The sequence below is a fragment of the Sarcophilus harrisii genome, chromosome 3, assembly GCF_902635505.1.
Source record: "Sarcophilus harrisii chromosome 3, mSarHar1.11, whole genome shotgun sequence".
Classification (NCBI taxonomy): domain Eukaryota; kingdom Metazoa; phylum Chordata; class Mammalia; order Dasyuromorphia; family Dasyuridae; genus Sarcophilus; species Sarcophilus harrisii.
In genome coordinates, this window is record NC_045428.1 from 208,282,230 (window position 1) to 208,298,670 (window position 16,441).

A 16,441-nucleotide genomic window follows, 5' to 3' on the forward strand; every position below is an offset into this window, starting at 1 on the left:
TTTTACCTTAGGTGATAGCTTTTTTAAGGCTTAAAAATAATCTTCTACATCCTAATGATCTTTTCCATTCAACAATTTGATTCAGTAAACAAAGTGTTTCAAATCATCAAATCCTATCATTACTTTGGTGAACTAGTACTAATTATATTATAACATAGTTTCAGTTCTGGAGTCATTTGGTAATTATTACCAATATGTGACACAAATGCTGCATGCCATGTGTAGGCAGATAATATTTGTCTGTGTTTATTGATATTCAAAGACTATTCCTATAAAAAGAAAAGCTTTCAGATTATTCATTTTGAATATTTTTTCTTCTGAAAGATATAGTATATCAACACACTGTTTAAAATATATTTTATGGGCTAAAGAAAAGTAGCAAGTTGTAGTGAATAGATGGTCAATCTTGGAATAAACAAGATGTGGATTCAAGTCCTACTTTTGACATATTAGTTCTGTGATCATGGCAAAAGACTTAATCTCTCAGTTCCCCAGACAAGTCTCGAAGACTTCAATTTAGAGATAATCTTATCTACAACACTCATAGTGGAAGCTATTTCTATATAGGAATCCCCTATATTGAAGAAATGATGAATTCAAAAGTTAAGAGGAGAAGAAAATAGAGTTCTCTGCTCTCTCTTTTGTAATGAATACCTACATATGTAATATCCATGTAAATATGTACATGTCTGTATACATATACACATATGCATGTATATATGGTAGAAGTTATATTTTAAGTCTAATTTCCTTTAAAATATTTGTTTATTATTTTCACAATTATCAATTGTCATAATTTCATCACAATTTCACAATATTAATTGTTGCTTTTTGCCTTCCTACATAACCTCTCTTCTGTTTAAACTTTCCAATGATCATCCTCTTTCAAAAATGGTAAATCAACTTAGGTAAGCATACATCTCTTTATCGTATTATTAATTTTCCATTATTGCTTAATACTGTTTCTAGGTAGTCTGCAAGTGCTTGGTTTCTTTGTGTTTTACTCGTTAATCTAGGAGGCATTTCAGTATTCTCCCTTGTAACCAATTTCACATTGAAATCAATACATATCTAAATACATATTGATTTGATTTGGAAGATCTGGTCAAATTCTTTATAACTTTTAAACTTTCTTTTCTGTAATAGAAGTTGGTATAGAAGCCATAATCAGCCAATAGCAAATGATCTTTTCAAGAATCATCACCATCACTGATAATCTGGCTTTCTTCCCATACCTCCAAGAAATCCATCTAAGTCAATTGAGCATCAGAAAGATTTGTCAATTCCAGTGATTCCCTCCCTCTCTCACCTTCCATTTGATTCTTCCTCCCACAATGAATAGTCCAGAACCCATATAGACTGCTTCATTAGTCACACAATTTGAATGAGAAGTCACCAACTCTAATGAGATAGGAAACCTTCAGGCTTTACTATCTGTCATGCAACTGTGTACTGAGGTTCTCCAGACCTTATGACCTTTTTCTATGATCTCTAGACCCTTGCACTGTTATCTGAACTATTGATACAACATAAGGATCCCTGAGTCTTGCCATCTATCCCATAGTACCATTAAAACATCTTAAAACAAAGGCATCTGGGCCTTTCTAACTCTTCCAAGATGATATTTCTTTTATGTGTTGGTTCCTCCAATTAAAATATCATGAAAATATTTGTTGTTGCCTTTGGACACATGATAAAATCAATTTAGTGAACTCTGTCTCCCCAAGGATAATCTATGAATCTCCATCTAGCTATAACTTCCTTTAACTTCTAGTTTCCTTTATAATGAGAATATTTACTGATTATGCTATGTAAAGCATACCACAAAAGAAACATATTAACAGAAAAACAAAAGATGGGCTAATCATATAATGAGAAAAAAGTACTGTTACCCATATAATGTCAAAAGGAAATAAGGAATATTTCAGAACTTTAGGTCGGTCTCCTATTGAGAATTTGTAGGATATTCACCAATGACATGACAAATGGACACAAATAGACTGTGATCTACATCAAATGAGATGACATATTTAATGAACTTTTCAATGCTTAATCAGGTAGAGAAATCTTAAGTATTAGTATTAGTATTATTATCAATGATAGGAATGTTCAAATTCCTATTGAGATTGAGATTACAGATCTGAGATTACAGATCCAGTGGAGTATTAAAACCTGAGTACTTTGTAGAATGACTGATAGTTGGTTTGCAAATGGCCAGAAATGTACTAAATAGATTTGTTTAAAATAAGAAGGAATTGAGGCAGCTAGGTGGCACAGTGGATAGAACACCACCCCTGAAGTCAGGAGGACCAGAATTCAAATCTAATGTCAGACACTTAACAGTTCCTAGCTGTGTGACCATGGGCAAGTCACCTAACCCCAAATGCCTCAGCAAATAAATGAATGAATAAATAAATAAGAAATCTACTTGTTTTATTGATTTCTGATATTTTTAAAAGTCTAAAAAAAATTTAAAATAGTATTAAACTTTATAAAATTCACTTGTTTCTCAAGAAATACAAGTCCTATAGAACAAATTAATTTATCTCAGAATCACATCGATTAAAATAACTCATTCAACAATAGGTGTGTCAAATCTCAGACAAATCAAAATAATAACTCATTCAACACTAGGTGTGTCAAATTCATAACGATTTGAAGTATAGTATTGCTGTAAAAGTTAAAAATCAAGTCTTGCATGAGTGTTATTGCATTTTGACTGTGCTAAATTGTAATGGTATTAGAACAGGATAAAAAAGCACATCCTTTAAGGATACATTTATCAACTGTCACAGATTTGGGAGAGTTATGATTATGTAAACCATCACTACAGAAAGGAATATTTACCTGCTATAAAATTTGTAGACATAAAACACAAAAGTGTAAAGTTATCACCATGACTCTCAATTAAAGACTTATTCCCTCCTTGCAAATGTTATTTTATTTTCTCTTCTTCATTGACACTTTCCATAATTACAATTTCATAATGTTTCCCCTGTAAAAAGTATTTGAGCTTCCTCAGGGATAAATAAGAAGATGATGCTATGCTAGCAAATCAGAGCAAATAATAATAGGACTTCATGACACTTTTAGAATCTCGATTGGTTAGTCCCAGTGCCTTTACTAAAGGGCATATAAATGGAGAATAAGTGACATTGATATTAAATTCAGCATGATGTTACTGCCATCTATCTAGCTCACACATTTAGCATGCTATCTAATATGTATCCTATTATTTGTAGGACCAGTGATTTCACTGGGGTGAAATCTCTCTTCAGTGATACAGATCACAATCTTTTCATACTGGGTTACTGGAGCCTCAGAGAAATTAAATGATGTACCAATAGGTCAGAGGAATGAACTGAATCTAAGTCTTTCTGACTTTAAATCCAACAGTCTCTCTACTATAGTGTATGACCTTTTGCTTTCTAATACATTTCTCAAATGAATATATATACATATATATATATATATATATATATATATATATATATTAGTTCTTAAGGAATTGCTTATTTTACAGGTATTATTCTATGAATTGACTTGTCAGTTACTATTAGTTATAGAACTCATAAGCTTCTACTGATATTTCTTTCATTCTGTTATTTTATCCTCTTTCACATTTAAATTTATCATTTCCCCAAGAAAAACAAAATCTATAGGTGACTTTTGCTTAAATGATAAACCATGGTTGAGAGAACATGTGATATAGTACAATGCTGAATTTAGTGTCAGGAAGACCTGGGTTACAGTCTCACCTCAGAGATTTTCTAGCTGTGTTGGGCAAATTTTCTGAGGCTCAGTTTCCTTTTCTGTAAAATTACTATGATGGCAACTACCTTATAGGATTGCTGTGAGTTATCAAATAGGATGATATATGCAAATTGCTTTGAAAACTTTTAAGTATCATGTGTATGTTAACTGTATCATCATCATTATTATTAAATTAAAAATAAGTTTATACAGAATACCATGTATCTGTTTTACATAAAGCAAAAACTAAAGTTGAGCACTATTTATCTGAAATAGCATAAACTACTCATTGATCTCTATATGCTAGCAGAGATTTCTTTTTTCTTCAGTCTCATATGGCAAAGAAAAAAATTATGAACAGAATTTATTAAATTCAAAAATTGGTGCATGACCTTGATCTTAACTGGATTTCTAAGTACTTTAAGAAACAATGATAATGTTGACACTAAGCCAGATCTTTAGTCTCATTGATGTAGAAACTTCCACTAACAAAGATCCATCATGACTAATTAAAGCTTCATCCTTTGCAATTCTTCTACATGATTTTTCCCATAAATTCCCATCAGAAGTACTACCCAACATATGAAAAATGATGAGCTTGTTAGGTGATGTTTTTGAGCCCTTTCAGCCTAGGGAACAGTTTTCCATGTGTTCTCCAATGTGGAAAGAAGATTAATAGTCTTACTGCAAGCCCCACTATTTATCTTGGTTATCCTAAGCATTTCCCTAAACAGTAGCTAGTCAAAGTTCAACAGACCAAGAACAAAGGAATTGTTGCACCAGGTTGTTCTTCTTCTCTAACTTCATCTAATGTCTTCAGTCAAGACTGTGCAACAAAGTTACATGAGAAGAATAATTACAATACAGAAAAGTATAAATGAGAGAATTGTTACTTTTATAAGGATAGCTTCAAAACATTTAATTTTGTCATAATGGCATCCCTTGGATAGTAAGGTTAGTGATCCTCATTAATCAAAATGTATAACTTAGTTGATCAACATTAACTGATAATGTCTATGTCCTCACTATAAAATTGTCCCTGCATGCTAGCACCCTATAAATATCTTAATAAGAGAATATAAGGAACAGAAGACAAAATAAGTATATAATATCAAGTGTTAAGCTGTTCTTTCTAACTTTTAAGATATAAAATGGTATTTTTCCCTGTGGCTTTCATATCTAACTATACTTCATTTAGGAAAATATTAAACTGCAAAAGTGCTTTTGTTATTCATATCTTAGCATTTCCAACTGGTATGTCAGACACACATTCCTTGAACATAAATCATTTCAGGAGCAGGGTATACAGAAAGTATAAATTTCAGAAGCAGAATTTAAATCACTTTACTAGCATCCCTTGACAAATAAACTATAGAGAAGGTGCCCACTAGAACTTTTTATCATTTTTGTACATCAAAATGAAATATTATCTCCAATAGAAGGGAAGTTAAATCAGCAACCTGTTGAATACATTCCACAAATATGTTATCCATGTAAGGGATCCATTAATTAATAGATTACTTCAAGAAGTTATTTAGCCTCCATTTGTCCCAAACAGATTACAAAAAAACAGCCTCCTACCCATATAAAATAGGAATTCTCATTATTGAAAGAATTCACATAAAGGGATCATAAGATCCTTAGAAAGAAATGCATTATTTTCATATGGACTCACTACTTCTACTGATTATTTTTGTTAATATATGATTGTTTCCTTTTAACAACTAGGAGCCTCATTCAGTAAATCATATCTCCTCTAGAATTATTAATTGAGTATGATGAAAACCTTGACCCCAACTTGGGCTATCAAGATTTCAACAGAACAATATTGATATTTCCATTTGTACAACAATGAACAATTCAAGGGATTATGAATTCAAATTTCAGAATCATTGTACTAGAAGCTACAGCATAGAAAAATCTATTCATTCATTCTTCATTCATTCATTCATTCATTCAGGAGATGTGAACATGCTCTACCTATCTGACTCTTATTTGTCTCCTTTGCTGAATATTTACCCAGATTACACCTGCTCTTGTTGCTGGCTATTTTCTCTTCTAATATACTACTTCCTTTGGTGATCTCAGAAGCTCTCATGGATTTACTTATCTCTATCTTGTTGATTCTCAAATCTACTTCTCCAGTCCAACCTCTATCCTGACCTCCAGTCTTAATAAGGGAATCTTATTCAATTGCTTATTAGAATTTTGAACTGGATTTACTATTAACATCTTAAATTGAACATTTCCATAATTGAATATATTAACTTTTCCCCAAACTCTCTTTCTTCCAAACTTCTCTGCTACTTTTGAGGGCACTCCCATCCTCCCAGTTTCCAAAGATTAAAATACAGGTGTCCTCATTCTTCAAAGTTTGTCAAAACCCTGCAAAGACCCATATCCAATTTCTTGCCAAGGTCTAGTGGTTACACCTTTGCAACATCGATTGAATATGCCCCCTTCCCTCCTCTGGTCACTCAATAAAGATTTATTAAAGGTCTACTATGTGTCAGGCACTGTGCTAAGCAGTGTAGTTACAGAATAAAGCAAAATACAGGCCCTGAGGACCTGTAGCTTTAATTAGGGAGATAGTATAAAAACTAATATATACAAATCAAGCTATATACAGGATAAATAGGAAATAATTAACAGAGGAAAATCACTAAAATTAAGACGATTTAGATAAGGTTTCCTATAGAAATCGGATTTTAGTTGGAAATTAAATCCACTATGTGAAGCTGAGGAGGCATAGAGGACAATGAGAGAAAATGTTCAAAATCAAGGGCTGGAATGCCTCCTTTGTGGAACAATTGGGAGGGAGGCCAAAATATCCCTGGATCAAAGAGGATATGGTAGTAAGTAAGGTATAAGAAGACTGGAAAAGTAGGAGGAGGCTGGGTTATAAAGGTCTACTACCACTCTGGGACAGGTTTTTATTTCCTCATGCCTGGATGGTGCAATAGTTTACTGGCTGGTCCCATCTCCTCCCATTACTCAATAAACTCCAGTGGCTCTCTATGACTTCTAGCATCAAGTACAAGAATCCTCTGCTTGGAGTTCAAATGTTTTCATAACCTCTGCTTCCATCCACCTTTCCATTTTTCTTATATTTTACATCAAGTTCCACCTCCAACTATTTTTTTCATTCAGTTTAGGCATTCTTACTTCCACAAATAAACTTCATTTATTAACTCAAGTATTTTCTCTATCTTTCATTCCTGGAATGCTTCTGTTCTTTAATTGTGCCTTCTGGCTTCACTTGATTTACTTCAAGATAAAACTTTATCTCCTAGAGAAAAAAACAAAAAACAAAAAAACAAAACAAACAAACAAACAAAAAAAAACTCTTATAAACCCTCTTAAGTCTAGTACCTTCTCTTCTTTCATTTATTTTTTTATCCTGCACAAAGCTTGCTTGTACAGGTTTTTCTTATGTTGTCTTCCTCATTAGATTGTAAACTCCTTAAAGTCAGGAAATCTTTTTTTCCCCTTTTGTTTTTTCCCCTGAGGAAATTGGGATTACTGAGATCAGATGAGATCCTCCTCAATTCAGCACTGATGCTCTATTCACTTCTCCACCTACCTGCCCCAGTTAACTTTCCTTGTATTCTCACTGTTTAGCATAGTACCTGCCACAGAGCCAAGTGCTTAATACATACTGACTGACAGAAATTAAGTTGTTCAGTGAGGTGACTCAGGCCAATTCCAATAGACTTGTGTTGGACAGAACCAGCTGCATTCAGAAAGAGGACTATGGACTCTGAATATGGATCACAAAATAGTATTTTTACTTTTTTGGTTGTTGTTTGCTTTCTTTTTTTTTTAATTTCTCTTATTACCCCTTTTTGATCTGATCTCTCTTGTGCTGCACAATAAATATGGAAATGTTTAGAAGAATTGCATACATTTAACTTATAATGTTTGTTGACTAGGGAAGGAAAGTGGGAGGAAAGGAGAGAGAGAAAATTGAAACACAAGGTTTTGTAAGGGTAAATGTTAAAAAAAAAAAAAGTATCTTTGCATGTATTCAGGGAGGGGGAGTTATTACTAAAAAATATTTTTTTAAAGAAAAGAAATTAATTTGTAAATTGGTTTAGGCTCAGTGAGGATGGAACTGATCAGTATGGATTGTCATTAGTCTATCAAATAGAGTGATGGACTGATGATTAGTGGACTGTAACATATTAATTAATGTTAGAATGAATTTTGGTCTCCACTTTCAAATATTAGGGGCAATATGATAGGTACAGAAATAAAAATGAAAATTGTAATATATGTATGAGAAGTACAAAGAGTTATGAAAGAGTTGAGAACTGAGTTTCCCTCTGTGTTAATCAGGAAAAATCTTGTGAAAAGGGTGATATGAGGTGGTCGTGAAGAATATGAAAAATTCCAATTTAGGTAAAAAGGTGTATGGGAAGGTAGAGGAGACCATACCAGACATAGGACACAGGATGAGCAAAAGAATGGAACTAAAGAGTGTTGGGACATTAGAAAAATTGGACAGTTGTTTAGGTTTACTGGAACAAAAGATAGAATGGAAGTGAAAAGACTGCTATTAGACAAAATATCCATTTAGAGTTAATGAGGGTCTAAACTAGGATGATAGATTTGGCAATGGAAAAAAGAGGACAGATGTGCTCTTGTGGACTTAGGAACTTAAAGGGACTTAGTGCAACTTAAAGAACTACAATTTTTTTTAAGTGAAATGTTACAAAACTATAAAGAACAAACAAAACCCCAAATAAGAGATATTAGAAAACATCTCTATATTTTTAAGTTTAATTTGCAATAACATTTTTCCATCATCTTCTTCAGTCTATATAATCAATAAAATAACAAACCTAGTTCTAGTATGTAGCATTTGCCAATTTCAGAGGTATAAATAATTTCACACTGAAATTTTAACAATTGGCTCTCTTGGCTGGCATGAGTGGGTTCTAGTTTCCTTGTGCCACTTCTTTGAATAGGTAGGGGTCTATGGCTTTAGAAAATTTAATATATTTTCAGACTTTTTTGATTTTTATTTGATGATATTTTTTTCTCTTCTTCTTTTTCCTTTTTTTTTTTTTTTTTAAAGAATTTGTTATATAGGGTGGCTCTTTGGGAGAGAGAAGAGTAAGATTAATGGGTTAAATCATGATGATATGAAAGGCAAAATATATTAATGCTTCTTAACTGTTGAGAATTAGCTGCTATGTAGATAAGGGAAATGAGAAAAGATAACTTCTTATCATTTAGATTTTAAGAATGATAGTAGTACAGTAAACAGAAAAAAAAAGATGATTTTGGAGAAAAGATACCCAGTTTTAAGCATGTTGAATGTAAAATGCTTGCATAACAGCCATCTTATTTTTCGCAAGTAAGCACAAGTCCGAATCTTAGAGGAATGAGGAAAGAATTGAGTGTTATTCAAAATAAGATAATAATTGAAATAAAAGTGATAGATGAGATGACCAAGGTCTAAGGACCCACCAAGAGTTAATAGTATTGTCTTTGCCATCACATCTGGAATTAATTTCTGGATATCACATTTAAGAAGAAGTGCTGGCAAACTATGTTGCTTCCAGAACAGGGCAAACAATATGACTGTTTAAAGTATGTAAAATATTTTTCTATATATTATATTATTTGACTATCAACCAATACTGACATATATACTGTTATTATCTGTATTTTATTAAGGAGAAACTAGAGGTTCTGAGAAATTAAATTACTTTCCCAGGATTACATAAACTAAATTTATTCCCTAATTTTCTCACGCAAAGTTTAATGTTATCCATTATACTAAGCTATGATTACTGGACTGAAAATAATGTACTATAAATACAGTTTAAGGGAATGAGAATGTTTAGTCAGAAGAAAAGAAGATATAGCTTTCTTTTAAGAATATGAAGAAGTGTCATTTGATTATTTTTTGTTTGGTCCAAAGAAACAGAATGAAGACTAATGAGTTAGAATTAGGCAACTAAGTGGTACATCTGATGGAATGCGAAATTTGGAAGTTAGGAAGACATGACTTCAAATATAACCTCAGAAACTTACTATCTGTCTGACCCTGAACAAGTCACTTAATCTTACCTGACTTTAGCTAAATCATGTATAAAATGGTGATAATAATTATACTTACCTAACAGGGTTACTGTATCAAATCAGTAAGCATATTTAAAGCATTTTGCAAATCTTTAAGTGCTATACAAAGCTGTTATTTTTATTATTTTATTATTACTCTTGAATAGAAATTACAGAGAAGCAGAATATTTATGGCAGACACATAGAAGATGCTTAATAAATGAGTTTGGTCTGGATTGACCTCTAAGGTCTATGTCTATAATTTTACAATCTCCAAGAGCCTTGCCAGCTTAACATACATATTTGATTTTTCTGATTCTACAAAGTGACTTTAAAAACAAGGGAATGATTCAACCATGTAACCTGCTTTTGTGAGATACTTAAGAGTCTCTGACAAGTTTGTGGCAAAGGTAAAAGGGCCTCTGAGGGAAAGCAATAAGGAGGATCAAGAGTATGAAATGGATGGCAAACTCCTTGAAAGCAGGAACTATTAAGTTTTTTATCATTGTATCATGATGCCAAGGCCTAGTGCATTCTCTTTGGTAATGCAAATATTCATTATTTGAATTACTTAAAGAATGGATAACTCCTTTGGTAGAATGAACTAACTTTCTAATGTTTCTTCTAATTTTCAGGCAAGACTAGTTCCTTCTGCTATTTAAAAATGTCTGAGTATAAATAAAAATAGATGAAATAAAAGTATGAATTATTTTTGATTGGTCATGAGCGTTTCTTGGATGCTAAATTTAATTCAACAGAAATTTATTATGTGTTTATCATGTGCAAAATGTTTCACTAAGTACTAGATACATGATAAAATATGGAAATAGACTTTAAAGAAAAGTTTTCCTACATATCTTCAGAGGGCAATTCTAGCCTCCCAGTCCTTCAGGCTCACAACCTAAAAATCATCCTGGATTCCTCACTATCTCTCACCCATTCCCACCCACATCCAAACTGTTGTCAAGGCCTTTTCAGGTAACTTTTGCAATATCTTGTATATGTCTCCATTCTTTTCTCAGACACTGCCATATAGTTAAGAACCTCATGTCTGGATAATTCCAATAGTCTGATGATGGGTCTTGTCTGTTTCAAGTCTTTTCCCCACTCCCATCTCATCATGCAGCCATTCAAGTGATTTTCCTACTCAAACTCCAGTGGCTCTCAATAGCATCCAGGAGCAGAACCAAAGTGCTCTGGTTGTCATTCAAAGTGCTTTATAATCCAGCTCCACTCTACCTTTCCAGTCTTCTTGTGCCTTATTTTCTCTAACACATATTCTTCAATACAGTGATACCAGTCTCAGCTTCATGTATTTTTTTCTAGTTGTCTCTCTTTCTTAGAATGGTCTATCTCCTCCACTCTGATTACTAATCTTTCTGATTTTTTTAAAATCCCAACTTAAATTCCATCTTTTATTGAAAATTTTTTCCCACTCCCTTTAATTAAAGAACCTTCCTGTGTTAATTATTTTCTATTTATCTTAGTGTATAGCTTTGTATGTGAACGTATGTTTATATGTGTGAAGATATGTGTGTATTTATGTATGTATGCTTACATGTGTGTATTGCACTTTTGTCTCCCCTTGAGGACAAGAGCTATCTTTTGCTTCTTTTTTTTTTTAAAAGCCTCAGCACTTAGTACAGTGCCTAGCACATAGTAGATATTTAGTAAATTCTGACCTATGGATTGATCGAAAACATCTCAATGTTCTCTTGGTTTTTAATCACAAAGGCATCATTGTTAACTCACTGTCTAACCTAATGTAAGCTCTCACATGATGCATGCAGGTTTGGCAAAGCTGATGTGTATAGTTGTGCAAAACTGATTTTTGTTGCCAAAACAACCCTATACCACTACTATGCTTTAGGGGAAAAAAAAAACTGAATTAGTTTTTAATATTTACCTAATATTGTTAATAATCTGTATTTTTACTATAAATCTAATTGTTCTGCTTTCAGTCTGAAAGCTATATAAATTGGTGACATTAATTCGTCTTATACCCCATCTTGTAGAAAAGGAAACAGAAATTTCTAAAGGCTTTAACGACTAGCCAAATATCCCTACCTACTAAGTGGGAACTCCATAGTCTCTCAAAATGCTGTGTCACAGAATAAGAAGAGTGCTTCCAATTATTTATTTATTTGATTTGGAGTTGAAAACTATGTTTTATTTTAAAGTGATGATGGGTTCTATTTAGTTTTCTTATCCTTGGTTGTAACAGACTAAGCATATTTCCTATTATCTCCACTTTATAGATATAACTCTTGACTTGACAATCTATTCTGTAGCTCAATTATGAAATTAGTTGTTAAATTTACTCATATCATTTTGCAAAACTTAACAACTGAAAGATATTCCAAAAATAAATTACAGCCAACTAATTTCCCAATCTGTTTAGTAATAACAAAATTGTTCAAAGCTTTTTTAACAACTCATTCAGAAAAATTCTGAATGTTTGATATTTCATAGAACCATGGAGTCTTAGAACCATCTGAAAGGGATCTCAGGATCACCTAATTTTACTTTCTATTTGAGACCTGAATTTCCTCTATAAGACCCTGATTAAAGGTTATTAGCCTCTACAAGGAAATTTCTAGTTGAAGTCACCCATTCTACTTCTGGATGTTTTTAATTGATAGGAAATTATTTTCAACATTAAGCCAAAAATCAATTTCTCTGTAATTTCAATCTATTGATCTTGATCCCACATTTGATTCCAATATCTAACATTTTAATTAATAACTCATCCTTCTTCCACATGATAGTCCTTTAAAAATTAAACATAGTATTATGGTGCCCCTTAAGTTTTCTCTTCTACAGGCTTCATGTCCTCATTCTTTGACCAACATGCATGTGACATGATTTCAAGTCCACTCATCTTTTTTATTGTCTTCCTTTAAACTTGGGAAAGCTTGTTAGCATTCTCTTTTAAGAGAGCTGATCACAAAAATGGTCTCATGAGAACACAGTACACAGTAGTTCTCATATTTCCCTTGATCTAAATATTAAAATTTAATGAATGTTACAAGGCAACAATTTTTTCCACAGCCACAATTGAATGCTAACTTGTATTAATCTTGCAATAAAATAAACCTCATACTTTTTTGTCAAAATCACTATCATCTTTCCATCACAGCGTACTTCTTCAGTTGAATCTTGGAAACTTGGAAGTTTAAATGTATTTCTATTAAATTTCATCATTATATTTGGTAATCAATCCTTGACAGATCAAGGTCTTTTTTAATTCTATTTCTATCATATAGTGTATAAGCTATGCATTCAAGTTTTGTGTCTTATAAATTTGATGAGAAAAACATTTAGATTTTCATCTAAATCACTTGTAAAAATGTTGAACAAAATAAGAACATGGTTAGAATATTTAATACCATTTAATCATTATTAAATACTTTGGAACCTAATTCTTAACCAGATTTGACTGGAACTGGGCTTGGGGATTTATGGATGAAAATTGAAAAGATTTAAATGTAAAGTTTGATTAGACAGTTAGTTTCTGAGATTCCTCATTAGTCTGAGATGCTGTGATTCTTTGAATAACTCTGCTTGCATTCTATGATTCTTTGAATAACTGTTTGCCAAAGGAAAGTTTATCTAAAGAAAAAACACTGACTGTTTAAACTACTAGTTCAGTTATATGAGATATTGGATCCATTAAAACCCAATAAAAAAAAAAAACAACTATAAATAGGTGCAAGAAATCATTAGTAAGAGAAATAATGGTTTCCCCTAATTAGAGTCTTCAAGTATTCTCAATGGTGATATTGAAAATTCTTTTTCAATATTAGACCAGATTAGCCCCTGAAGTCCTTTGGAATTTTAAGATTTTGTGTTCCTCAGAATCAATTATAAATCCAACTAACTGTATTATGGGCATCTAGGTGGTGCAGGGGATAGTACTGAGCCTGGAGTCAAACAGATTCATCTTCCTGAGTTCAAATCTGACCTCAGACACTAGCTGTGTGATCCTGGGCTAATCATTTAACCATGTTTGCTTCAGTTCCCTCAAGTGTAAAATGAGCTAGATAAGGATACAATAAGCCACTCCAGTGTCTTTGCAAAGAAAATATAAATGAGGTCACAGAGAGTTAGCCAAGACTAAAATAACTCAACAACTATATTAGATGTTATAGGCCACATTTCTATTTCTTGCATACAAGAATATTGTGAGAGAAAATGTTGAAAAAAAAAAAAACTTGCTGAAATCAGATGTCATATTGAATACATTTTAGGTGCAACAGCCTAGTCAAACCATCAATAGAATAAATGAGATAATTCTAGGATAATTTGTTGGTTTATTCTGGCTACTAGTGATCACTGTTTCCCCATGCTAAGTGCTAATGAACAATCTGCTCTAAAGTTTTGCCAGGAACTCACATAAAACTGACAAATTTACTGTTTCCAGAATCTTACTTTTCTAGTCTTTTAAATTTTAGGACATTTGCTCATTTCCTGTCTTTAGAATATCTTTCTTTCCTCTTGATTCCTGAAAATAATCTAGAGCACTAGAGCAATCAAATCTGCAGTCTCTTTTGGAATCCCAAGGTGTGATTTTGGCCAAGAGACTTAAACTCAGTTTTAGAGCACCTGGTTCTCTCTTACTAGCTCCTCTCTTATTTTAAGCTTTTCTTATTTTTCTCACCATTTTTGTTTTACTCTCTTGAATTTGAAAAACATTCTCCCTGAGAACTTGAGTTAAGTAGTTCTGTTTTTCTTCTTTAATTTTACTTTTTCTATCTGTTAGCATTATATCCACAACTGACCCTAAGATCCACACTTTTTTTTTTTTTGTTATTCTTGACCCAAACATAGTTTTAAAAGCCATTACTGGTTTTTCTCCACAATTCCCCCAAGTCTAAATTCATTTTTCACTTAGAAGTGTAAAATGTAGGGGTAGCTAGGTGACATAGTGGATAGAGAACCAGCCCTGAAGTCAGAAGGACCTGAGTTCAAATTTGGCCTTAGACACTTAACACTTCCTACCTGAGTGATCCTGGGTAAGTCACTTAATTCCAATTGCCTCAGGAAAAAAGGTGTAAAATGTAAACTAGAGAGAACAATATTATTATTCTTTTTTTTTCTTTTCCATAACAATTCCTGGTGATGTAAACAAAACACAGTTCCAGCCAAGACCCATTTTAGTCTATAGCTTTTCATTTAAGGTGCTCAACTATCTTTTACTTTTAAGTTGTAAGAGGGAAAAACTTGACAGAAAAAAAAATGACATCAGTCCAGTGTGTTTAATATAAGATACTAATGTAGCTGGACAGTAATTTCTCATATTATCAAGTATATACAATTTAATTTTTCATACTATTACTTTATTCAGACCAATTGCCCTCTTTTGCTACCTCTCTGAATACCTATAAAATGTGGAGGAGAAAAGAATGCTAAAATAAGGACAGTGTTTGACTGTCACAATGGAGGTTAGCCAGTTTTCATGAACAAAATCCCACTATAAAAGCAATACCAACCTGTTTATGAACTTGAGAGCTTCCCTAGTCAACCTCTGAGTGAGATTTTCGTAAGACATTGGCTGCTGTACAACTTCATGGTTCCTCATCAAAATGCAGTTTAAAGGTCGGAAAAAATGAAGGAAGCAGGCTAAGAGTCCAATTATAGTAGCTGCTAATAAAAGACAGGAAAAGAATACCCAGTGAGGAAGCCGAAACAGGCCAAGGCAATTGAGTGCCTCCAAAGTGACAAGTGCAATGCCAACAATTTGCAGGGGAATGAAAACAAACATATGAATGGCTGTGGTAAACACAGTGCCTGATCCTGGCTTGCAATCTCTCAAATTGGTCACCGGCAGTCCATAGAAGTGATCAAAACCATGATTTAAAGGATGGTGACAGAAGTCATCTCTGCTGTTACAATTTATCCCAAGGTGCCACTTTCCTATGAAAAAAGAAATATATGAGACATATATTTTCAGGTAAACCAATTTCTTGATTTTGAATACAAAATCCTATCTACATAAATTTAGGAAATTTCTATTCCTGACTAATTGAGTCTTTTTATTTTGAACATAAATACTAAAAGAAAAAAATAGCAATTTGAGTTACATAGAAGAACACAAAAAGCTAATTTTATGTAATGCCTTAAAACTCTTTTGCTTAGTGCTTGTTTTTTTTTAAAGTATACAAGATATTCTACATATTACTTTCAAAACTGTACAGTGCTCCTTTCAAACTTCCTTTTTTTCTCTTCTATGTATTTAAAATATATTACAATGGCTCTTTCCTTTATATCACTATTGTTAACTATCCACACCCCCTGGAGCTCCAGTCCAAAATTAAATCTTTATGTTCCACATAGTCTAGGATTTAAAAAATATTTCTATAGGTAAAAAGACTTGATTTGGTCTTTCTAGCTCATTAATCAACTTTATTAAGTCAGCAACCACACTGTTTGTGTGGCAATTCTTGATATGTGGCACAGAAAGTTTCTTGAAGAATTTTCTTTAAATTAGATTTTTTTATATTCATTCTTATTACCCAGTTCTAATTTTAAAATGAGGATGCAAAAAAAAAATTTAAAAGACTTGACAAATAATATTTTTGAATGAGGTAAATTTTTTGAAAAATATATGTGAAAG

General features: G+C 32.4%; 1 protein-coding gene across 5 annotated transcripts in view; it reads right to left on the minus strand.

Moving 5' to 3' along the window:
* STS (steroid sulfatase) overlaps nt 1–16,441 on the minus strand; it is a 203,592-nt gene that overhangs the window by 119,957 nt on the left and 67,194 nt on the right. For all 5 annotated transcript variants that reach the window (XM_031959029.1, XM_023500348.2, XM_031959025.1 and 2 more), the window contains one exon: nt 15,318–15,741. In XM_031959029.1, the coding sequence (XP_031814889.1) occupies nt 15,318–15,741 (424 nt within the window). The remainder of the gene's footprint in view (nt 1–15,317; nt 15,742–16,441) is intronic.